Source organism: Lytechinus variegatus, chromosome 9 (genome assembly GCF_018143015.1).
Source record: "Lytechinus variegatus isolate NC3 chromosome 9, Lvar_3.0, whole genome shotgun sequence".
NCBI lineage: Eukaryota > Metazoa > Echinodermata > Echinoidea > Temnopleuroida > Toxopneustidae > Lytechinus > Lytechinus variegatus.
Window position 1 is genome coordinate 32,977,019 of NC_054748.1, and position 26,666 is coordinate 33,003,684.

The 26,666-nt window shown below is 36.4% G+C and overlaps 1 protein-coding gene across 1 annotated transcript in view; it reads left to right on the top strand.

Annotated features, from left to right (window-relative positions):
* LOC121421785 overlaps positions 1-26,666 on the top strand; it is a 55,702-nt gene that overhangs the window by 23,957 nt on the left and 5,079 nt on the right. The window contains exons 12-37 of the mRNA XM_041616583.1: positions 418-623; positions 2,007-2,091; positions 4,451-4,657; positions 5,473-5,586; positions 6,367-6,615; positions 7,079-7,270; positions 7,712-7,896; positions 8,560-8,746; positions 9,963-10,088; positions 10,908-11,000; positions 12,048-12,176; positions 12,770-12,895; positions 13,228-13,340; positions 14,301-14,520; positions 14,990-15,115; positions 16,362-16,481; positions 16,864-16,983; positions 17,655-17,768; positions 19,148-19,303; positions 19,945-20,094; positions 20,389-20,523; positions 21,210-21,356; positions 22,594-22,727; positions 23,668-23,899; positions 25,542-25,658; positions 26,312-26,456. Of these exons, the coding sequence (XP_041472517.1) occupies positions 418-623; positions 2,007-2,091; positions 4,451-4,657; positions 5,473-5,586; positions 6,367-6,615; positions 7,079-7,270; positions 7,712-7,896; positions 8,560-8,746; positions 9,963-10,088; positions 10,908-11,000; positions 12,048-12,176; positions 12,770-12,895; positions 13,228-13,340; positions 14,301-14,520; positions 14,990-15,115; positions 16,362-16,481; positions 16,864-16,983; positions 17,655-17,768; positions 19,148-19,303; positions 19,945-20,094; positions 20,389-20,523; positions 21,210-21,356; positions 22,594-22,727; positions 23,668-23,899; positions 25,542-25,658; positions 26,312-26,456 (3,928 nt within the window). The remainder of the gene's footprint in view (positions 1-417; positions 624-2,006; positions 2,092-4,450; positions 4,658-5,472; positions 5,587-6,366; positions 6,616-7,078; positions 7,271-7,711; positions 7,897-8,559; positions 8,747-9,962; positions 10,089-10,907; positions 11,001-12,047; positions 12,177-12,769; positions 12,896-13,227; positions 13,341-14,300; positions 14,521-14,989; positions 15,116-16,361; positions 16,482-16,863; positions 16,984-17,654; positions 17,769-19,147; positions 19,304-19,944; positions 20,095-20,388; positions 20,524-21,209; positions 21,357-22,593; positions 22,728-23,667; positions 23,900-25,541; positions 25,659-26,311; positions 26,457-26,666) is intronic.

Consider the following 26,666-nt stretch of genomic DNA (forward strand, 5'->3'; position numbering starts at 1 on the left):
TATTACTTCTACTTGTATTATCATTTTTGATATCATTATTATTGTTAGTATTACATACTGTTCTTGTCGTTGTTGCAATCCAGCTTTACAAAACACTTCATACATCTGAACGACCATTCTTAACAGATTTTCTTCAAACTAGTTTCTGTCTTGCAGCTGCATGGAGCGTTTTCATGAAAGAACTTGTCTGACGTTTTATCCAACTTTTTCTACGGTAACATTGCTTCTTAGCCAATCAAAATCGGGAATGTCGTCAGATTTGGCAATTTGTCGGACCAAAAAATGTTGAGGAAATGCCCCCACCCCCATGTAATCGCTTTCTCCACTCCTTCAACTAAATAATGAAAGCAACAACTATCGTGATATCAATACTGATTTTTTAATACTGTTTTTTGTACATTTCATTCAAAATTTTAGGATGGTTTTGGGGTGATCCGCATATCAATACTCTGGATGGGAGGAAATACACCTTCAATGGCCTTGGTGAATACATTACAATGTCTTACAGTCACGGTGATCCATTCGTTTTACAATCAAGAACTGGCAAGGCTTTTAACAACAGTGAACCCGTTGAACACGGAACAGTCTTCATAGGGTTCGCTGCTACACAAGATATCACAAAGGTAGGTGAAGTGTGGAATTCATTTTAGTCAGACCGCAGGTCCCTTTGCTATTGAGCAAAAAAGCCAGATTCATCCAGATCATCTCGTGGTTGAATCCTCCTCCTTGCAAAATCTCGTGATTCGTGAGATTTTCTTTCTCTAAGAATTTACCTGTTTTAACCTCAAGTAAAATGAAATCACATTGCACCATCAGATAGAGTAAATGTTAATCTTTCATATTGGTCATTTATTTTGAATATAATATATTGATTGAAGTGAATTTCTGGCCTGAAAATGTGTCTCAAAACTGAATTTTCTTCCTCTGTTTTCTTTGGCAAATTGTGCAAAACTTTTTATTTTTAGCCTCAATGATATATATATCACCATAAAGCTGAACCTCTGTACTTTATCACAATGCCACTCTTGATATGCGGAACCTTTGAATCGGGTCAAGATCACACTTTTCCCACCAAGGTACAAGACCAGATTTCTGAAATTTTGTACTTGCATGAAATCCAGAGTTCTAATTGACTGGATAAGATTTACAGAACAACAGGCACGGGTAATTTGAGGAGATTACCACATGGGAAGTGTGACCTTCCCATGAACCCAGGCACTGGAACCGTTGGAATTTGCCAGTGTGTGGTCTCTTTGACCAATCACAGTGCAGAATTCTCGTTTTCAAGCTGCTTTATGTACTTGGCCAATGAAAAGTGTGATCTTGACCCGATTAAACCAATTCTTATTTTGAAACCTATTCAATTTTAATATACATATTCAGCTTTATCATGATCTAAAAATCATTTGGGCTCAAACAAAAATAAAGTGTAAATATAGCAGCTTTTGTCAGGTGAAAATGATTATTTTGTAGCATGTCTAGATCAAAATTCTAACCTATATTACAAAATCTTTGAAAAAATTCAAACATATAACCTAAAAGAATGATTCTTCTTTATAATGACACCAAAATCATGAAATTCGATGCACAATTGGAGCAGCAATGACCGGTTTAGCAGCGATGGTAAGTGAGTTGTCAAAATGCAAACTCCCAGCCCAGCAGATTAGGCACAGCTGTGCCTACTAGTGCCAGGCCGGCCGCCGGCCTGCCTGCCCTGATGATTGCGCATTAGCTACGCGTATGCTGATATTTTGTTCAATGTGTTCTGATTTTTTTTACCCAGATGAGAGTGAACAGTGAAAATGAAAGAAAACCGATCTTATTAAGGTTTAAAGCACGGAAATATCCCCAATTCCATGCTACACAAAGCTTAGCTATATATCTTACAGTTGATTTATAAGTTTGATTGTACAATGTAACTTTGCATTCTTTTTTTTATTTCACGGTGACTCGAGAACTGTACAGCGTGGATTTATAATCCCACTATTATCATTAATATTGATCAGGTTGAGTTCCAGCTGAACGACAACAGGACAGAAATGAGTATTCTTGTTAATGGTTCCTCCATTAATATGACGGATTTCCTAAATGGTAAGTATAGAATAATGAGTAACGATGATGATGATGATTAAATAGATTAGGATTAAGATGATGATGATAAAGATAAAGATAACAATGCTGATCGATGATGATGACAGCTCATGATCTATTGAACAGTTCCTTCATTAATATGACAGACTTCATAAATATTTATTGTAGTTTGATAAATGTGATAACAATCATCATAATGATGGTGGTGGCGGTGGTAAACTAGTAATGATGCCGCTGAAAGGTAATAATGCACCAGAAAGTGAGGATGCTGTCTAACCTCCATTTATGTGTCGGATTTCCTAAACGTTAAAATCTAACATGAATTAATACTGTACATCAAGACTGACAGCAACTGTTCTTTTGATATAAACTCTGAAAACATCTGATTGACGGTCTGAATCAGTACTAATGATATAATGGTGATGGTGGCTATAATGCCCAGTTGGCACTTGCACGCATTTTGGTGCCCAAGCTGCCCCGCATTGGTGCATGCCAGTGCGGAACACTTTATGGCACAACTTGGCTGTATCAGTTCAGGCATTGTCCCGACATGTTCACGGCAGTTGTGACATGTTTCTGCATTGCTTACGCATAGTTCACGCAGTGTTTAAGCACTGACCCAAGGTGCTTTCAAATATTCTCGACACCCTATTCTGTGACGTTTCTAGCACAAATTTAGATATTCCAACGTTCTGGGGTTGACGGAACTTGACCGGGGGGGCCACTTACATTGACGAGTGGATACCATGCGCGACCTAAAAAACACGTAAAAAGGATGTCTTTTTCACGATAGGGCACGTTACGTACGTAACGTGATAAGGGTGTCAAAAACACAAAAATAATGAAAAAAAGGTATTTATTTCGATAGAAAAATTACGTGTTTAGGGTCAAATTTGCGGGGATGATAAAAGAAATTTAAAATGTTTCTTAAAGGATGTCCTTTTTGCCCCAACACTTCGTGTTTAGAGTCCGATTTGCATGAGGTGTAGAAGGTGGGGTCGTACTAAACCAAATAAGGTAAAGCCGACGACCGAAGGACCCGTAACAATAAAACATTCCTTTACTTGTTTAGGGGTTCATTTCAGGGAATATTTGCCAAGAGTATCGTTTTGTTTCCAACACTTGTTAAGGGTAGGTTTTCACATGCCAATACTTGTTAAGGGGTGCATTTTCAAAATATGAAAATTACGTGTTTAGGGTGCTTTTCGAGACCCCATGGTCGCGCATGGTGAACTTGACACCTTCTACGTTCGTTGATTAGGACCACTTGCACTGATCACGTGGTCTGCACTTTGCGTATATCATTTGCAAACTATGCATGAAGTATGCTAAGCCTATGCGCAAAGTATGCACAACCTCGATGCCACTACCCTGGTGGTGTACCATTATTTTTTTGTGCCACAAAATTTTTATTTCAACGCCAAACAGTGGCACTACTTGGTTGTGCATATCACTGCCACGCACCTATCTGCCATGACGAAAACCTCCATTTGAGAACACTATACCCCAATTTTCCTCAATCAATTCTCTTCTCCAAGTACGACAAACCCACTGCCCCAAGTTTAAGTATCAAAACACCTGTTTCTTGACCTCGGTCCGAAGATAACACAACAGCCCGAGCGCAAAGCATGCCGCCATTTTATTTACTTACTTTCCTTATTTCGAGGTCGATTTTCTTCGTTCGAAATTGAAAATGGACTAACATTGGATTTCTGAATACAATATGCCTTTGAAAACGTGATTAAATATCGAATACAATAATTTCATTCCGGAGGTCCTACTACAGCCAGAGAAGTCTTACGTAATAGCACAGCTGTTTATCATTTCGTCCTTGGCTTAACACTTATTTACTGGCCTGTGGAGGTGAAATTGAGACAGCGGGGATTACCTGGCCAAGAAGGGTTTATCGGGGTTTGGAAATGTTTCAAATGAAAATTGGGGTAAAACACCGTAGTTTGCAATCTGAACTGCGGTCTTTCTCCAAACAGGGGTTTGACGTAATGCCAGCTGGCACGCATAATTCGCACATGAGTGCGTGCCCATGCAAAACCATGCAGGAAGTGCAATGCGTGCAAGTATTAATGGCGTTTTATCCGGTAGTACAGCTGATCCAAGCAATATCATAATGAATATAACTTTAACTACTGGTAGCGGTATTTTAAAGTGCTGAGATGGTCGTGTTGGCTGGTGTAAAGAATTGTAGACAGTACAACAGCTGATCAAAGCAATAACATAATTAATATAACTTTGAGACTATACCAACAAATTAAAATGAAAACAAAAATTAAAAGCTTGGTTATATGTACCCTACAACAAATGCCAAATTATACTCCCTTAATCTTTCTATGTTCATACCTAGATGGATATGACTCACAGGATCCGACTTTCATCTTATCCTCGGATAATGAGACCGAATCCGAGGATGAGATCAAGGTCACAGCTCTCTTTCAACCAGAAGGCTATTCAAGTACGTCCTTCACAGTGACCTTTAAGAATGGGATCTTGGATATAGGTGTCATGGTCCCGCCTGAGTATTCTGAGAACGCAACAGGGAGGGGTCTGCTTGGTAAGTCATCTTTTGGGATACATGGGATGAGATACCCTTTACATCTTTTTATTTGATAGATGGGAGGTCTAAAGATTTGCCTCTGGGATGCGATCGAATGACTTTGCAGTATGTGGGGATCGACACAATCTTATTTTTCAAATTCGAAATAGTGCGGTAATGACTTTCTGCTTCGTCAAAGGTAGCCACACAGCATTGTTTTTGAGAATTCCTTATAGAATTGATGATATAGTTTTCTTCTGGTATTAAATCTGTTGTGCATCAATATTACCCTGTGGATTTTACGGGTTTTCCTTGTCACTTTATTAAGGGTTTTCGGGGTATCTCTTCTTGTAACAAACTTTTCTTGCGAGGAGAGAAATTCTGTAATGATGCTCATCGTTTGGTCGCAGGCTCTGGCGGGCGATTCACGGTCGGAGGCGAGTTCTTTGTGTAATGTATGTAATAGTTCCCTAAGTCTCTGCCATAATCTCTCCATTCATAGGTTTTCAAAGAAGAAATGTTGAATAAGGGAAGGATGTTAATAAGTACCAATAGGAGGACAAAATCATTAGCATAAAAAAGACCATTGCATTAGATGAGTCATCTGACTGCCATGATCAATGTCGACTCGGCTTCAGTCATTTGCAAATGATGTACATCATATACTAGTATCCTGTACCGTATACATGACAAGCATATATATTAATAATAACATTATAGAGCTACTCATCTTGTTTTAATGAACGATACACCAGATTTTTTCTGAACGTTTTATCAAGCATATTGAGCTGACATTTTTGTATTACACCCTCCTTTATTTACATCTTTATCAGGTAATGTCAATGGAAATAAATCGGATGATTTTCTTTTACGGAATGGAACGTTACTTACCGATCAACCCGGGAGAAATTTAACAGAAGAAGAAATATTCCAATTTGGACAATCATGTGAGTTATCAGGTTTCATGTGCACATGTATATTTAATTATCAAGCAGTGGATGATGTTGATGATAATGGTGACGTTGATGATGATCATCATTAGGGGGCATCGTGTTCTAGTGTTTAAGACTCTCGTCTTTTCATCTTAGGGACGTGGGTTCGATTCCCAGCCACAGCGTTTTTCCTTCAGCAAGAAATTTACCCATATTGTGCTGCACTCATCCCAGGTGAGGTAAATGCGTCCGGCAGGAAGTAATTCCTCAATAAGCTGTGAGCACCGGAATCGACAGATTAGCTTAGCCAGGGTAATATAGGAGCACCTTGAGCACCTAACATGTTGGATGCGTGCACTATACAAATCCTATATTATTATTATTATTATTATTATTATCATTCTTGTATAATGATGATGTTGAAAGTGAGAAAGATGGTGGTGGTGGCTGTGGTGGGAGTGAAGATAATAATGACGATAGCGATGAAAAATAATAATATTGCTAATAATTATGGCGATGATGATGACGATAATGGTGATGGAGACGATGATGATGATAATAGTGTTAGAGTTGATAACGACTGCGACGACAGCAACCGTGATAAAGATTATTGTACAAGTGATGATGATCGTAATAATGGTGTTAATGATGATGTTGATTTTGATAGACGATGATGATGATGATGATGATGATGATATAGTGGTAGACCTAATACCAATGGTCACCTTTCACAAATCAAAACAACCATTAAACCTCCTTATCTAACTGAACAGAGTTCTTTCTCTACTCCTAAAGGGATGATTACGGAGAACGAGTCGCTGTTTGAATACGGTGATAGGGACTGGAGTTACTATAACCCAAGTAACTACACACCAATGTTCTTAGACGCCCTGCTCGCTCTCGACCCAGACAGGACCAGAGAGGCCCGGGAGACTTGCGGGGATGACGAAGCATGCCTCTTCGACTTCCTCGCCGTCAACCCCGAATTGGGAATGCAGACGATGGACACCGGGAACCAACTTGACAATGATCTTCTAAACCTTGGTGAGATTTTTCATTGCTATCAATAACTCCAAATAGTGAATATTATTGTACATTCTTGTTGTTATCTTACATTGCTTTGTAATTTTTGATACCTATTGCATTGCATATATATTTATTGTATATTTATTGATATGATTATGGTTAATGATAGTTTCACATTGAACTAAAAATATGTAAAACCAGCAGCATTATACTTCCAGCTATAAATTGGCTACCAGCTGTAATTTTACTTTACATGCATACTTCCAAGTTGTATTTTTATAAGAGCCTTTTTTTATTGGAATCAAAACAGCAAATAGCAATGACAGCATTAAAGTATCAATCCCTGATAATCACAGGACCTATAGGTTATGTCTCCAAGATCGAATGGAAATGGTTTAAATTAAAAAAATGCAACTAAGTAACATTTCTGATTTTTATAAAGACAAGCATGATATGTATTGGATTTTTTTTAACTGTATAGATAACTTCCCTCCGAATATAACAAGTGTGACAGAGCTGACAGAAACAGATGGACTTCAAGAGGATGATGTTCTCTTTGTGCAAGTGGGCGTGAATCTCACCTTAGAGATTACTGCACAGGACCCTAACGATGATGATGACGTATATTTCACTTTCAACGATACAACTCCTGATGGCGCAAATATCAGTTCAGGTGAAATTTTCAAGGGTGTGGGTGCGAGTGCATGTTTAGATAATAATGGTTTAGAGTTTTAATGACTGATCAAAATATATATCATAGTTACATAAGTGAAATGAAGTTTGAATGATTACACATGCTCTCCCTCTTCCCTTTTCTATCTCTCTTTATTTTTATCCCCATCTTATCGTTATCTTTTGACCTTCTTTTTCCCTCTCCCTCTCTCTTTTAATTGTCTTCCTTTTTGTATCTGTCATCTCCGTCTTGCCGTTATTTCTCACCCTTTTCCTTTTTCTGTGTCGAGTCACTCTCTCCCACCCTCTCCTCTGTCTGTTCATCCCTCTCTAACTCTGTCCGTTTCTCTGCTGTTTCCTCTTTTCTTAACACTTTTCTCATCCCATATCTCCCCGCATCTCTCACTTTTTTCCTCACCCCTCCTATCTACTACTTCCATAGATGGCATATTCACCTGGACACCCACTGACCTGAACGTCTCCTCCATTGAGATCATCGCCATGGACAACCGAGGCGCGGAGACCTCTTTGTCGTACAAGGTCCTCATCTGCCAATGCGAGAACAATGGTGTGTGCGACTTCGAGAGCCAAGCTGAGGGACAGGACCTCAATGCTAATGGCTTTGCTGTAAGTACAACCAACATATGAGAAGGAACTATTATTGTTGGGTAAATATGTACTGAAGATTGTGTCATCCAGACGTTGAGAAAGTGGACAAGAAGGCGAGCTCTTGAAACTCGGAAAGCAGACTTGTGTAGAACAAGAAGACAGGATGACAAGCTATAAAAACTGGGCGAGTCAATTTGTTTGGGAAAAGATGACAAGATGGAGACAGTTCTTGTGGAACACAAAAACTCGACAATTTTTTTCTTCTAGTCCCAAACAAGTGTTCTTTCCAAGTTTCAACTCGTCTTCTTGTTGTCTTTTCCCAAACAAATTGTCTTTCTGAGTTTCAGCTCGTCTTCGCTTACCTTAAACAAGTCAATTAGCCGAGTTCCAAAGACTCATCATTTTGTCTTCTAATGTATATTAGTTGCTGAGTTGCCAAGTTCCAACTCACTTGTCTTTTCATTCCAAAATTTTAACAACTTGTCTATTTGTCTCAAACATTTATCGTAATGTTATCACCCACAACCTGCACAATCAAATTTGCAGGTAAATATTCCTGACCAATCATTAACCATACCTAAAGCATACTTAGTTGGATTTTTCTGCACTTATTCATTTGATTTCGCTCAAAGCATTTACATTAAAAGAACATAAAAATCACATTTTGTTTTGCTATTACAGGTGGTCACGTGCAACTGCACTGATGGGTGGTCAGGTGACCACTGTGACGTAGACTATGATGCATGTGAGGGTAGCGGGCCTTGTTATGAGGGGGTTATCTGCTACGATGAGCCCCCGTCCTCGGAGGAAGAATACAGATGCGGGCCCTGCCCCCCTCAATTGACAGGCAACGGGAGTAATTGCTTCGGTGAGTTATACGAGATCCAAAGCTATATAAGGGAAACGTTGTTCTTAGAAAAATTTGAAAAATTAGACCAGCATATAGGTGAATTTTGAACAATATCGAACAACAATACATTGTAACAGTAAGAAAGTTATGAATTTTTAAGAGTTGTTAAAAGTTGAATATTTCTGTGTGGACTTCAAATTTGCTGCATTGGTGATTTTGGGAATAGATGACTCTTACACATGCTCCAAAACACAAAGTGGTTAGAATGTCATTATTGTCTCGCCCACCTGAGGTGAAGGTGAGACTTAGGGATCCAAATGTCGTCCATCCGTCACAAACCGTATGACACATAACTCCACAACCATGAGTCACTTTTCAACCAAACTTGGATGGTAGATGTACTTGGGGGACTTGCATATTAGGCTGTAGTCGGAGGTCACATGGTAAGGTCAGAGGTCATTTTCAGATTAATGTACATCCAAGACTCTCTAATTACACCTAACTCCACAACCGAAAGTCACTTTTCAACCAAACTTGGATGGTAGATTTACTTGGGGGATCTCCATGTCAAGTAAGGCTGCAGTCGGAGGTCACATGGTAAGGTCAAAGGTCATTTGTAAGTCCACGTTAAAGTTTTTGTGCAAGAATCTCTTTTGACACATAACTCTGCAACCGTAAATCACTTTTCAACCAAACTTGGATGGTAGATGTACTTGACCTGCATGTTATTGTGTTAGGAAGTCACTTGGTATGGTCAAAGTTCATTTTTAGGTCAACATTAAAGTTTATGTCCAAGACTCTTATGACAATTGCTAATCCATCCAAGTCATTTCACAATGAAGTTTCAATACAATTCTGCTGCATGCCCTCGCAAATCACGATAAAGTGGGCGAGACACAAAATAGCTTATGCCTTGTTTTAAAAGTTTTACTTCAAATTATTTTTTTGCTTGAGGAAATAAAACTGTGCTATTCGTGTTATACATTATTTTGATTACTTTTAGATGGAAATTGGTACTCTTGAGAAAACCACAAATCCATGATGAAATAGTACACGTCCTATATCGGAAAGTTCTCTTGAAGTAATGAACAATTACTATTGCAGTCTTTTTTAATATAAACTATCGTCATGTGTAGAATGTGATGTATATAATTTGTTTTCCTTTGTCCCAAAATTATTCACAATTGTATACTTTAATAATATTTCTTCAATTCTTACATCTTGATTTGTCAAGACTTCAACGAATGTGCTGAAAATGACACCAACGAATGTGACCAGATTTGTGAAAATGAATTAGGTTCCTACACGTGTTCTTGTGAACCAGGCTATAGACTTGGCCTTGATCAACGTTCGTGTAATGGTAGGTTAATTTGGGAGTTTGTAAGAATGGTGTTGATGTGAATGGGGCAGGATAGGGTGAATATGTGTGTGGAGTCAGTGCGTGTACGTGGGTGTGTGTTTTGGTATGTATGGGAGCGTGAGTTGGTTTGTGTGTGTGCACGTGTGTATGACAAAGGGGGGGGATTTTGTGGGTGTGTGTGGGTAAGTTGATTGGTGGGTGGATTTGTGTGGGTGAGTGTGTGTGTGTGTGAGCACATATTTGGGAGTGTGGGTATAGTGTATGGCAGTGTGGGAAGAAAATGTCCATATGCATGTTTTACTTTTTTTTTTGTTATTTGTTAACTGTATGCCATTGAAATTGATTAACCAAGCTTTGAAAATGTTGGAGATGACGGAATGATCTAAGAATAGAAGAAAAAGCCACACAAAAAATGAAAAATAATAAGCAGACAGATTTTGTTTAAAAAGCGTGTCTTCTTTGTCATTGTAAAAGATAGTAGAATAGTAGTAGTAACGGTAGTTGTCATCGTCGTAGTAGTAGTAGTAGTACATGTAGTAAAAGAAGTAGAAAATTCTTGAAGATAAAAAATGATTAATTAATTACAATTAAAATGGCTGCAAATAGGACAATTATAATGATGATATTAATAACAATAATATTAATGGTGACTATTATAGTGATAGTAATTATAATGATAATCATGAGATTTGAAGAAAACGTTAATGCTGTGAATCAATATAATGGTTACAATTACGATAATAGTTGACAACATGACAGGTCAATTCTCCACGGAACATTATTTTACCTACATTTACCGTCTCTCACCTCATTTTTCAGAGATATTCTGTACTGAAGAATTGATGAATTCCACGGGATCTGAAAACTGTACTTGCGATCCAGGCTTTGAACTCATGAATGGATCCTGTATAGGTAAAACGTTAGATCATGTGGCAGTACCATGGTTACAACAACTACACCTTATCCAGCCTGATCAAATTATCATGGTTATCTCATTTTAATGGTCCACCATTGGTCGCTTTACAGTCCTCAGTGTTATTGTTGTGACTTTGAAATCATGGGTGATGATGTAATAATAATGATAATATTCCGCATTTATATAGCGCTTAATACATGGGAATGACGTCTCTAAAGCGCTTTACAGCAATAGCCTGCCAATCGATTTAAGAAGCTCTCCATCCTTGGCTCTCTTCAAATCAAAATTAAAAACATATCTCTTTAGTTAAGAAAATATGCTGTGTAGACATAAAGTAAAAAGAGCTCTGAACAAGCGCAGCTGAATATATCTGAGTCCATATAAAATCTGCGCTGTATAAATTAATGCTTATTATTATTATTATTTTATTATTACCCCGGTCATCGGATCCTTGTATGCCCACATACAATGTATGCACCTCTCCACTCCCTGGGGAGCATTCCAACAAGAGTTCCAAGACTCAATTGCTAGGCATACTGCATACAGGCTTTCACATCCTACCGGGTACCCATTTAACACCTGGGTGGAGAGTGGCAAAGTATGGATTAACGCCTTGCCAAAGGACGCTAGGCCATGGTGGGATTCGAACACACGACCCTCTGATTACAAGGCGAGAGTCAGAACTGCTACACCACGACGCTTCCATGGCAATATTTCAGAAGGCTTCTAGAGGAAAGATACTTGTTAGTTTTAACAGTTGTATTCATGAAAAATATTCTGATACCAAATGCAGTCCAATTATAAATAATCTAATGATTCATTTGACTGTAAATTATTGGAAGATAAATTGGAACTCAGTTTTCATCACGCTTGTGTGATTTTTCTGTGTTAATTCAAATCAACATTTTTGTTGGGTGGACCTTAACTGTACGCTTAGTCCCGCGGTTCATATTACATAATATCATGCATATATTGAACAAGCTAACCGAGGAGAGATCTTTGAAGAGTTAAATTCAACTTTTATCCTTTTATTTTATTCTTAGATTTTAATGAATGTCTAGCTGGTGTCGACCAGTGCCCGCCTGATATATCTACTTGCAACAACATACCAGGAGATTATAATTGTACTTGCCATTCAGGATACGAAAACATGTCCCCGAAAGAGTGTCAAGGTACTAATATTTGTTATTGATTTATTTATTTTTTTATTTTTTATTAATTTATTTATTTCCATTCATTTATCTATGTATTCGTTAGTATATTTATTTATATTTTTTATGTATTTATATTTTTAGTATTAATTTATTCATTTTTATTTATTTTTTCATGCATGAACACATTTTTTCTTATTTATTTACTTCTTAGTTGATAAAAAATGAATGATTTAATTCATTCATTATTGATTGATTAATTAATTAATTCATTCATGTTCACTAATTCACAATAGTATTGTAATGTATAGTAGAATACACAGATAGCATTGGTATTGAGGGAGCATGGTGGGGACTTTATTATTGGGAGTAGAGAAAACATGAGATAAAATGGGTTATGTAATCCTATAATACTTTTTTTTATTTATGATATACTACTTATTGTTTAATCGGACATAAGTTTTGGACTGTCTCACCTCCTCCTGTCCCATCAGACACTGCCCTTGGAATCGCTAGATGTCATTCTAAAATTGTGTTTCACTGTATTGAATCGATTTTATGTTTGTAAGTTTTCTATATACCTGATTATGAAATACTCTCTTACACTGAAATAGATATTGATGAATGCGAACGTGACTTGGATAATTGCAACAAGACTGAATTCAACTGTGTGAACACACTGGGTAACTTCTCATGTGTATGCAAGGAAGATACAACAGAAATCAATGGAGTTTGTCTAGGTAGGAAAATACGTTACTAATGATAACAATAATAATAGTACTGATTGAAAAAGTGAAAATAAAGGAAATTATAATGATGACAGTAAAAATGATGATAATAATAATAACATTGAACATTTATAGGTATAAAAAACAGGATATAAGTACTTTCTATATCTTTTCTATTCCCAGGCAGCTCTAATTCAGATCATATTTTGTTTATCATGCAGCACTGTCTTCATTCTTATTGACTCCTTGTAATTTTGTATTCTCTACGTATTTTAAATGCCAAATAAAACAATAATAATAATAATAATTGAATCTGTAATATTTGTATTGCTTGTATGAAATAGGTGCATTGACGCTGTCACTCAACGTTCGTTTTTCATTTATCAATGGGCTTAGCATTGTTTTCTACCCGGAGACAATTGACTCCCAAGAAAATCAGCAAAAATTGGCACAAGATGTAAGTTTCTTGGAAAGGCGTCATTTCACAAGCTTTAAATCTGGCTAAAATTCATGTGCTTATATGTGAGAGTTTGAAAGAATATTATTGTTGGCAATTTGTTTTAGCCATTTCTGGTGTGTGAAATGCATTCATCAAAGCTTTCTGCAAGTCTTGAAGATCAGAATAATACATATTTTTAACCCTAACTAGGCGGGAATTTTTTTGGCTGTTCTGTGGCAGGGGGGGTTGATTCAACCCCCCCCCTGAGATCTTGGCCGCCGATCGCGCGAACACAAAAAAAAGTTTGCATGCTGGTAGTGTGCGATGTAATGTACAAGGATGTATGGTAAAATTTTCCATAATGAGATTTTATTTTTTATGAATTAATTATGCTAATTTATGCATAAATCATACTTTTTGCTCTAATTCACTAAATAAAGCTAGAGTGCTAATTTTTGGTAAAAGTATTCTTTGTAGCATTCTTAACAATCGCAATTGAAAAAAAAATTGTCTTAGAAATCAATCTCTAATGTATTTTATTGTTTTATGAATTTCTTATGTATTTCCTTGTTTTTCTTTGTTTTTTTTCACCAGATTTATTGCACAACCTTTTTGAGGCATAATTATGCTAAAATCAATTGATTTCAGCTGTTTAAATTAAAAATAATCATCTTTATGAATAAGATGAGAAAACTCAGTTTGCATTGACTTCGTACACAAAATCACGTTTTGGAACAATTTTTTGTCTGACATGCACTTACAAAATGTTGCGTAATTTTGAAACCACGTACCCGGATGTCATAAATTTGGTCTCAAAAGATGTGCAAGACGTAAAAGTATCGACTCTGTGAGTGGCGCGGTCAAAAAAAAATTCCGCGGCGGAATGATCGCAGAAAATGTTGAGGAAGGGTTGATTCAACCCCCTCCCTGGCCATTTTAGGGTTGAAATCAAATTATTCACTCTCTGTTACTTTTAAGGTCCTGCGTTACCTCAACACGTCATCAGAACTAAGTGAAGACGAGTTGCAGGCTGTATCTGTGCAGAACTACAGCTTGGCAGGAAGTTCTCTTCAGATTTCCTTCCGGGTTGACCTAAAACCCGGCTCATCACTGACCGAATCTCATCTGGAGAATATTTTCATGGAACTTCTTCCAAGCTCACGGCTTATTGAACCAAACCATGTAGTTATGCCCGAGGGTAAGTATTTCAATAATACTTGTTACGTAGAACTCTCAGCCCTACTTTGATATTGATTTTATATAAATCAATTTGATGAATTGTATTGATTATATTGTTTTGTATTTTGCCTCCGTGTGTAATTTTGTTGTTAGTTGATTTGAAATGAAATAAGGAGGGATGAGAAGAGTGAGACATAGATCAACCAGTCTCTTTTTCTTATCACTAAAATGTTTAGTGTCTTACATATTTTTTTCTTTGACTTCTTGGGTTTTTTCTTTGTCTTATTCTTCTGTCTACTAATCGTCATATTCTTCCTCCGCTTCACCTCTCCTTCGTCATCATCATCATTGTTATCATAATCACCACCACCGTTATAATCATCACCATCATCATCGTAATCACCACCACCATTATCATGAGATCATCACCTTCACAATCATCATCACTATCTTATCATTAACAACTTCAACTTCTCCTTCTTTTACAGATATCAATGAATGTGAGCTATCTACAGATGTGTGTAGTAACGGTAACTGTACAAATACAGACGGTAGCTATTTTTGTACCTGTTCTGAAGGTTTCCAACTCGGAAATGGGAATGCTTCTTGCAGAGGTGGGTAAAGAGTAACCAGATATGTATCCTTATTATACAAACCATGAATAATAACAAAAATAAAGGGTATTTATATTGCGCACATATCCACCTTGTTAGGAGCTCAAGGCACTCCTATATTACCCTGCTAAGCTAGGCGTTCATAGTGCACACAGCTTTTTGAGGAATTACTTCCTTTACCTCACCTGGGTCGAGTGCAGCACACTGTGGATCAGTTTCTTGCTGAAGGAAATTATGCCATGGCTGGGATTGGAACCCACGACCCTCTGTCTCAAAGTCCGAAGACTAATCCACTGGGCCACAACGCTCCACACTAGAATACCCCCAAGAATAAAAGCAACAACATAAATATTGAAATAATCTGAATTATATGGCCATAACGGTGGAATACTCTTAAAATAAATCAGTTTCACTCTCAGCATGTTAGGTTTGACTATTTATTGTAGAGTGCATTGATAATTCATAATTTCTACTATTATACATCGTTGCAGTCTGGTATTTTCCTAGTTATGGCTGAAAGTATTGTCAGTCAAATGTTCATTTAAATTGATGATAATGGAATATATACATAGCTTGTATCAATTTTGAGATTTGCCCACATTATCAACCTAGCTTTAGCCCAGCTGCTGTCCCCAAAACTCTCCTTTTTACACTCTACAGTTGTATCTTGTTTTGTTTTCCTTTTTTTTTAGATAATTTCACCCTTTCTTTTTTCTCCTGTTCATTCTCCTCTTTTCACTCCTACATATCTTAATGGCGACCCCCTGGTCCACCCCCCCCCATGATGGTACCGGTCTGACCATAATTCTTCCAACCATATCAACCCTATCGTTAACCAGTATTCATACCGCTGTACTGGAAATACTTTTACTTCTGCTGCAACTACCACTACTCAAGTCTTGTCCTCACTTTTTTAATTAATGGTACACTGTTAAAAAAAACGTGATTTTACAGAAAATAAACGGAAGATTTTGCAGAAAGCAGTAACAGAATCATTCTGTAAATTCATAAAACAGGAATTTTTCTGTAATTTAACAGAACAGGTCTGTTTAAAAAGGGGAAAAGGATGTTTTATTCAAGGAAATTTGTAAGATTCCATACTCCAAATACCAATCTCTTGTAAGATTACGCAAATCGGTAAGATTACAGGTGTTCTCGAGACTCTGCTGCAGGAACTTCTTTTATTTTAAGGATAAATTTTCTAACAGTGTACAATCTTTTTCTTGATTATTTTTTGTTGTTTTAGATATCAATGAGTGTCTCGGGAATCATGGATGCAACCAAACTTGTATCAACTCTCGGGGGAGTTACTCGTGTTTGTGCAATCCTGGATTTGAGCTTGATGATGATGGTTTTACATGCAGTGGTATGATGTCATTCACATCACAAGATCCATTGAGACCCGATTTTTAAAGATATTGGAATAACTATTTATACAAACATTCCAGCTTAAGCGATCAAAGTTCCTAAAAGTGGTTTAAATACTACAATTGGAAGCCCAGTCTGTTTCATGAAAATACCAACAAAGCAAGTTTACTGCAATTAGAGCAATTTTATCTTTCTCCTTAAACCATTTATACTATTTGAGTGAATTACCAAGTTTAAAAACTCTTTTTGAAAACCATTTTGCCTATAAATTGGGATTGTCATCGTTCCATGTTTAGAATACTGAACACTTTGATTGCAAATTGAATGATTGGAATCCATCTTATTAAAAAAGACAAAACGCTCATTTTTTTCTTTCTTAGATACTAATGAATGTAATGCAACAGACATGTGTAGTAATGGGAACTGTACAAATACATATGGTAGCTACTATTGCACTTGTGATGACGGTTTCACTGGAACTGGAAATGACTCTTGTATAGGTAAGGATTTTCCTTGTATGTATTTCTACTTGTAATATGAATACTACTTCTACTTCTATTACTTCCATTACTTATATTATTAGTAGTAGTAGTACTTCTACTACAACTGCTTCTTCTACTATTACTATAAGACAGGGGCAGCGGAAAGGTTTTCAAAGTGTGGGGCTGACCATGCAAAAATCACAATCTTATGGTCATTTTTACGTTTTTGTACACAGATTTGGAAAAAAGTGTGGGGGGATGAAGCTTCCGCGGCCCCATAAGACTGCTACTGGTTGTAAAAGTACTGTACAATTTACATGCTATTTTCAACTTGTTCTTTCTACTTCCTTTATCATCTTCCTCTTTAAGTCTCATTTCTTCGTTGTCTTGTTCTCGTTGGTGATTGTTATTCTTCTTTTTTCTTTTGTCTGTTTTTCTTTTTTCCCTTTTCTCCATTTCATCTTCCTCTTCTTATTCTTTTTCCTTTGCTTCTTCTTTTCTTATTCTTCTTTTTCTTCTTTTTTTCTTCTTTTTCATCTTCTTCTTCACCTGCTTCTTCTTTTTCTTCTTCGTTCTTCTTCTTTTACTTGTTTTTCTTCCCTGCCAAATGACCTTATTCTGCATTGCTCATTCATTTCCCTTCCTCTTCGACTCTAACTATTTCAGGTTTTTATTTTTATTTTATGTAGAAATCGATGAGTGTGAATCGAATCCTTGCCAAAATGGAGCGACTTGCATAGACGGGATCAACATGTATAGCTGTACCTGCGCACCTGGTTATACTGGAACTAATTGCTCAATGGGTAATTTGACCAAAAATAAGTAGTAGGGCAATCTTGATATCAGCTTGAGGGACGAGAGTTTCGGGGATCTCACCTTCATCATACAAATTAAAACAAGGATGTGGTAATTAGTAAGACTATCTTTCTTCTTAGCCAGATACACTTTCTTGATTTTCAATCAGGATTACGATCGAGCACCTCAATGTGTTTCAAAAAGAAAACCAGATGATCATGAAATTCATTGCTTTGATATATCATGGTTATATATTAGATATAACTCTGATATATATTGTGTAAGAGTGACCAAGTTTAATGAAGAATAGAGCAATGTAATTATTGATTTGTGTGCATCAAAATGATTTCACTTTTGTATTAGGAAATAGCTTGGAATACTTTAAAGTGAAATGCCAGATATAAACGTCAATGATCAATAAGTTCATCAGATTATTTTAGAGTTAAATCCGGGTATGTAGTGCACCATTGATTATGCTACTGCATAATTATAGATGTTATATTCTTTTATAATTATTTCCATTGTCCACAACTTGATGTTCTGTTGGTATATTAAAAAGCAACCGAACTTCTTCCAAAAATGTAGGGTAATTGTTGTATATTCTATCAAATGGGTCCTCTTCTTATTGTTTACCTCTCATTCTAATTCAAGACCTTCCATAGGATATGAGCTGTTCCAAGCAAGCTTGCCTTCTGTATCGTTTCAAAGGACACCTCAACTCCTAGAACAGCCAGAAAGCTTCTGTGTCTTGTCACAGTTCCTAAGGCTCTGATGACTATTGGTACCACCTTCGTCTTCACCTTCCATATCCTTCTCAGCTCCCATGCCAGATCGTTATACTTCTTTATCTTTTCCACTTCTTTACGCCAACATCTGCAGTCTACTGGAATTGCAATATCTATGATGAGACATTCCTTATCCTTCTTCTTTAAGCGATCAATATCTGGTCGTCTAGCTTCAATGACCTTGTCTGTCTGGATATTAAAATCCCATAAGAGTTTTACATCATTGTTCTCTACTACAGGCTCTGCCCGATGTTCGTACCATTTTTCTGCATGGGGTAAATGGTACTTCTTGGCCAGACCCCAATGAACTGCAGCTGCAACTCTGTCGTGCCTTCCTTTGTACTCTGTGCCATTTGCTGCATTCACTCACCAGATAGGATATCGTTTTGTCTTTGTCATGACACATTCTACATGAGGGAGATTTATACTCCTTTTCAACTTTGGCTCTTTGGTAATTTGTTCTGAAATGAACTAAAATGAAGTAAGCCTGCTAAATTACAATAATAATTATTATTATTGGTATTATTATTGTTATTATCATTATTATTATTGTTGTTGTTGCTTATTTACAAAATAGCATCTTGTAATTTCTATTTTTTAAGAAATAACCACGTCCACAACCACCACCGTCCCCACCACAGAGGGCCAACCACCTACAAGTGCCATACAACCAAGCACAACGATTACGGAAGATACTCTGCCTACTGATTTGACTAGTTCTGGTTCTACCCCTCATCCAACAACGATCACTTCAACTGGTATGTTCAGAAATAAAATGAAACTAGTGTCAACACATTTTGTATTTATGTTTCTGCCCATAAAAAGTAAAAATGTCTACTTGGATATAAAAGTCAATGATCAATAGTTCAATGAAATTATCTGGGAGTTAAAGTCCGGTAAATATATAATGCACCATGGAATAGGCTATTACATAATATATTTTTATTACAATTATTATTGCGGGCCATGGGAATGTTTTTGTTACCGGGAGCACTGATGTAAATTTTGCAAATAGAGCCCCCCCCCCCAGAAGGGTTTTACTGCAAAATGAAGGTCAGTTTGGTTACATTTCTCCATTTTATTCACACCTTCCATAATTCCACAGGGGTTGCTGCCTATGCAAAATAATACATACAGCACCCCCCCCCCCCCCCGGAAATCTTGTGGGTGCTTCCCAGGGCCATGTACTATTGTTATTAATACTCTTTCTTTCTTCTTCTTCTTCTTCTCCTTCTTCTCCTCCTCCTCCTTCTCCTCCTCCTTCTTCTTCTCCTCCTCCTTCTTCATCTCCTCCTCCTCCTTCTTCTCCTTCATCTTCTTCTATTATTATTATTATTTGATATTTACTGTAACAAAATGACATCTAATTCGGCTTGCAATTTTTATTTTATTTTTAAAGAAATAACTACGCCCACTGCTGCCACCAACACAGAGGGCTCACCACCTACAACTACCACACAATCCAGTACAATTATTACAGAAGATACTAGTCCTACTGATTTAACTTCTTCTGATTCAACCACTTTTCCAACAATGATCACTTCAACTGGTATGTTCAGAAGGAAAATGAATTAAGAAAACTTGTGTCAACACATTTTGTATGTTATGTTTGTATTTTATGTTTATGCCCATAAAAAGCTTTTTTAAAATGTATACTGAGATATAAACATCAATGATTAAATAAAATCCTTTTGGAGTTAAAGTCCAGGTAGTGCCCCTTTGAGGATGCCACGTAATATCGTTATCGTTACTTTATTATTATTATTATTGTTCTTGTTGTTTTGTAGTTACAAAATAATGTCTTGTGATTTCTATTTTTGTTTTGAAATAACCACGCCCACAGCCACCACCACGCCCACAGAGGGCCCAACACCTACCACTGCCATGCAACCAAGCACAATTAATACAGAGGATACTAGTCCTACTGATTTGACTACTTCTGATTCTACCCCTCCTCCAACAACGATCACTTCAACTGGTATGTTAAGAAGTAAAATGAAACTAGTGTCAACACATTTTGTATCTATGTTTCTGCCCATAAAAAGTAGAAATGTCTACTCAGATATAAACGTTAATGATCAATAATTCAATGAAATTATTTTTGATATAGATCCCTCAAAGAAGTTTGGAAATCTGTGTTTGGCCATTAATTTTATCCAACTCCCAATTGTACACAATGCATATTTGATATCATTCAGAAGATCATTCAGAAGATCATTTGATTTTCTTTAAACTGATACCATGCTTGTTATGATCATGCCATCACGGGTAGAGCAGGATTCAAAAGTGTTTGATGAGGTCTGAATGGAAAAGCTGCAAACCAAACAGAAATAGTCATGAAGGGTCAATACAGAACATGATTCTTTTGTCTGTGTCCATGGTAGTGTAGTGATGGTTCTGTGAGTCGTGTTTTAAATGCCCATGCATGTTTGTTATGTGTTTGCTTGTGCAGAGGTGTGTGTGTTTCATTCCATGTTAATGTTGATGTGAAGGTGCATGAACATAATAAAAAGAAACCGCTGAGAAACTCACCCATCAACACTGAAAAAAGATCATTGACTTTTAATATTGTGTCATTTTTTCAACTTTTGAATTTTGACCTTGCCCCCACATTTCAAGGCACTGCACCTCTATGTGAACCATAATCTCTATTTTATTTTAAAGAAATAACTACGCCCACTGCTGCCACCAACACAGAGGGCACACCACCTACAGCGACCACTCAACCCAGTACAATTATTACAGAAGATACTAGTCCTACTGATTTAACTACTGATTCTACCCCTCCTCCAACAACGATCCCTTCAACTGGTATGTTATTTGAATTAAGAAAACTTGTGTCAACACATTTTGTATTTTATGTTTGTATTTTATGTTTATGCCCATAAAAAGTTTTTTTTAATGTCTACTGAGATTTAAACATAAATGTTCAATGATTCAATAAAATCCTTTTGGAGTTAAAGTCCGGGTAATGTATAGTGCCCCTTTGAGGATGCCACTTAATATTGTTACTTTATTATTGTCATTATTATTATTGCTATTATAATTATTGTTACAAGTTTACAATAATAGTTTAAAGCTACTGTAATCATGCAATCTGATTGGCTGATAGTAATTCATTTGTTAAAACAAGTCTTCATGAATCGGGACCCGGAAGTGAAATGAAATATGAATAAGAAATAAAGCAAACTAATGTCAAAAAATATTGTATTCAATATTCTACCTATGAATTACCTCAATAAATGTCCTGAATTTAAATTCATTTATATATCTAAGTAACCAGTGCACCAGAACTCATTCCACTGCAGTGGCATGAGTTCCACTCTCTTACAGTATATAATATTTTTGTTCTTTTCATGTTGTCATGGTAATTAATTTATTACCATTCACTTCCGCCGATATACAGGATTCTTGTGACAATAAAGATACACATTGATAACAAGATATTCTTTACATGAGATTACAACTACTAAAGTGGAAATCTAGTGTCTCTGTTTTCACGAAATAAAGGTTACATGAACTTTAAAGATAATAATACTAACCATGTTTGAAATTATGAAGAGAAAATTACTAAAAGTAATGATCGTGTTCATCAAACTTATATCAAATTTTCACTTAAATTGTTCAGGAGTCCATGGTATCTGCAGTGGCATACCTAGGATTTTCCACAGGGGGGGGGGGGGCAAAACGGTCCGCCAAAAATTTGACAAGCAAAAAAGAAAGAAAAAAAGGTCTTCAAGCTCGTCAGGGAGCAATAAAGGTATTCAAGCTCGTCGGAGGGGGGGGGGGGCAAAAAGGTGTTTCATGCTCGTCGGGGGGGGCAGGGATACGTCCTTTGCATGGGTTGTGACTCGTCAGGGGGGGCAGACTACCCCCCTCCTCTCCGTAGGTACACTAGTGGGTATCTGGTATTTAATGAAAACATGATTGTAGAATCCTGATTATATACTCTCTCAACTTCTTTGAAACAAAACGTTATTTATCCATGAGCAGTACCCGTTTGTCACACAGGAAGACGGATTACAATTGTTATCTCATCTTTTACTAGAAACGTTCGTAAGCATCATAAGGATTGAAATCACAGCCAACAGACGAAATGGTGAAGTACTTGTATTCACAGAGGAACTCAATGATCAGTCTACGAATGCTTTTATGGATTTGGAAGATGTCTTTTGCGGTGCGGTGAGGATATCCACTTTTTAAATTTGATTTTTATATTCTTTATTGCTTTTATTCGCTTTATGTGACGAGATTAGGTTAAGTCGGAATAAATAAGATAAGATTAAATTCTACTTTATTTGTTTCTTTGAGTTGATTTGAGTACTTTTGCAGTACTTGGTATAGGCCTATGTACTTCTTGGAAATATAGACACTATTGAAAGGCGTGAGCATCGGGAGAGCTTTTTAATTCCATTAAAGGGTAATGAAACCTTTGGAACAAAGAGGCTTCTGTAGAAACAGAAAAATCAAAGAATAAGAATAAAGAAAGTTTGAGAAAAATCGGACAAATAATGAGAAAGTTATTAGCATTTGAATATTGCAATCACTAATGCTAAGGAGATCCTCCCATTGGCAATGCGACAAGGATGTGTGATGTCACTGATGAACAACTTTCCCTTTGGTGGGCTATAAAATACCCTCAAAATGTCTCTTTTTACTTTTTCTTGTGATGATACAAACTCTTTATCCAAGATGTATTCTTAAAAAATATGTATTACATGCCCTCATGTAGAAAGAACACATGATCTATGGATAGATGTGATAAAAGAGGCAATTCAAGTGAAATATATATTAAAGTAATGGGGAGAGTTGTTCACAAGTGACATCACACATCTTTGTCGCATTGCCAATTTGCTATCTCCATAGCATTAGTGATCGCAATATTCAAATGCTCATAACTTTCTCATTATTTGTCCGATTTTTCTCAAACTTTTGTTGATCTGTTTCTTTGATTTTTCTGTTTTCACACAAGCTATCTTGTTCCAATGGTTTCATTCTCCTTTAAGAAGACAGTGTATGTATTGTTGTAGCAATTATTTTATTTTATTGCATATACTAACCTACTAACTATCTACACCAATCTACTAACTTTGCTTTCCCAAATAAACCTTATCATTCACAGGTTTCAACGTATTTGAATGTAAGCTTGAATTCAGCTCAGCTCATCAGTATCACATGTGAGGTAGTCTCTTTCCGAAATGGTAGTGTAATCGGTGATCTTCGAATCGGTCTCGCAGCACCATCTCAGGATTCCGCTGACAGTCTTGCTCAATCAGCCACTGACCTATCACCTGCAAATGAGACATTACCCTATCTAGGCGATTCTCTTTACGTCGAAGAGTTAGCCGTAGACAGTAAGTGCACATTTAAAGTTTTTTAAAGTCTTACTTTTCTTTTAAATAATCATTATTTCACTAAAAGTAAAAGAAAGTGATAAGAATTTGCTTAAAGATTGTTTATAAGGAAATAACCCTTGTAGGAGATTATTTAATGCCTCCAATACTTCTAGTGCTTTCAATGCTGTATCCTCCCCCCCCAAAAAAAAAAAAAAAAAAAAACTCACATCTTCCTAACATCTAAATACACGAAATACAACAAAAACAAACACACAGACAAAATAAAATGTTATATGGGTATTCTATGCATGTTTTACTAGATACTGATAGCTTTTAGATCGGTGTCTATACTATAGCTGGTATTAATCTCTTTGGCATGTTTTACTAGATACCGATAGCTTTTAGATCGGTGTGTGTACTATAACTTGTATTAATCTCGTTGACATGTTTTACTAGATACCGATAGCTTTTAGATCGGTGTATAAGATATAACTTGTATTAATCTCTTTGACATGTTTTACTAGATACCAATATATTTTAGATAGGTGTGTATATTTATTTATTTTTTTCAATGTATTCATAATCAAACAAATCATACATGTATCACCAAGCATTATAAGACGAAATAAATATAGCTAATAATTATCAAAGGGTACATTTTTACTCACACTTGCTGAAGATTACATACAAAACATACACTGTAAGACTAATATAAAAACATTGTTTAATACATGTACATACTTTTGGGGGAAAAATAGTAATAATAAAAATGAATCTGTCCGTTACTCTACACATGTAATAGTAATAATAAAAATGAACTATACGCATTTCGTTACTCTAAATCGGCCTTTTCCCATTTCTGGATATGTCTCGCCAAGGTATTACTCTCTTTCTTCCCTACATTTCTTACAACTTGTCATTATGGTTCCAACAAGTGGCAAAACAGCTTCCTGCCTAGTGGAATAAATCTTCTTAACTATTAAAATTATTGTATTCAAACCTTTCATCCTATTTGAACTTCCATTAATCCCTAACAAAGTGTCTTCAATGGAGAGATTATGTAGTTCTTCTTGTAATCTTAATTTATGTCCAATATCTTTCCAAAGTGCTCGGATATTCGGGCTACCTTTGACATGTTTTTTTTTAATACTAGGTACCAATAGCTGTAAAATCGGTTTTAGCATAGCTTGTATTATTCTTAGCCATGTTTTACTGAACACCGATAGCTTAGAGATTGGTTCATATATTATCGCTGGTAATTCTCTTCGCCATGTGTTACAAGATACCGATAGCTGTTATATTGGTTATATTATCATTATTATTATTCTTCACCATGTTTTACTGAATACTGATAGCTGTAAGATTGGTCTTTATATTATCAGTCTTGTTACTCTTTGCCATGTTTTACTAGATACCGATAGCTTTGATATCGGTCTGTGTGATTTTTAGTGGAGGTGCCTAGCCGAGTGGTCTAAGGCGCTGGAAGATCCAAGGTTCGATTCCCGACTCGGCACTTATGCCCTTGAGCAAGGCATTTTATCCACATTGCTGTTTTATCGTATATCAAATAAATAAATATACTATATGCATTATGAATGCCAACATGTGGTCTTGTTTTGAAAAAAAAATGCTGGTATTATTCTTTGGCATGTTTGACTAGATACCGATAGTTGTGGGGACAGCAACCCCTGTAAAAATGGAGGGAACTGCACGGATGAATTCAGCACGTATAGTTGCACATGCCCAGAGGATTACACAGGGAAAGACTGCTCATCATGTAAGTATGAATTTAATTCTTTTTATTGCTTTGAATGCAGTCATAGTCATTAATCTTCTGGTAAGATTTGTGAAATAAGAAAGCAATGGCAAACTTGCCCTCATGAACAATTTGTCCTGTTATCAATACAACAACTATTTTTCACCCTTGATAATCGTCAAATTTCGAATTCTTATCAAAGAATATCAAAATGAATATTCTGCCTTGCCCATCAGCATCACTCAATATATCTTGCTTACTCACTTATACTTTGAAGAATTATTTTGAAATTGCGAGTAAATCAGGTATAATGAAAATAAATAGGGAAGTATAGATATTTACCTCTTAACACGATTACCTGTTCTATTTTACAAGCTCTGTATCATGATTCCAGCATGGGCGCTCGTAGGTGTGAGCACCCACCTCATTATGGGCATTCTCTGTATCATACCCCAGTGCATTTTGTACTTCTTAGCTAGGATTTTTGTTATTGGTGAGTTTTAATGATATCAGAGCACAAGAGTTTGCATTTCCCATTGGTCGAGCAGTTTCACACTAAAAAATATGATAATCGTATCGTTAAAGGTTTATAGGTAAATTTTCAAACACATAATCATTAAAAAAAATATCAATATCATCTAACAAAGTCCTTTCTTATTCATTTATCCCAATAGTCTCTGGTAGGACTGGTCTTTCACCTGGTGCTCTTGTTGGAATCATACTTGGTGCTATGTCGGGAGCTCTGATCTTCGTTATCTGCGCGTGTTCAATAATAACCCAAACAGTGCGTCGTAATCAGGCAAATAGGATGATGATGGGGTAAGTTAAATTTGTATGATTATTTGAAGCAGCTTGCTTTTAGTATTCTACCTTTTTTCTCTCCTCTTTCTTTTCCTCTTCTTTCTCCGCCTTCGCCCCTCTCTATCTTCTACTCCTTCTCCTTCTTCCTCTCCTTCTCCGTGTCCTCTTTCTTCTTCCAGCTTTTCTTCTTTTTATTCTTCTTATCCTCCTCCTCCTTCTCCCTCCTCC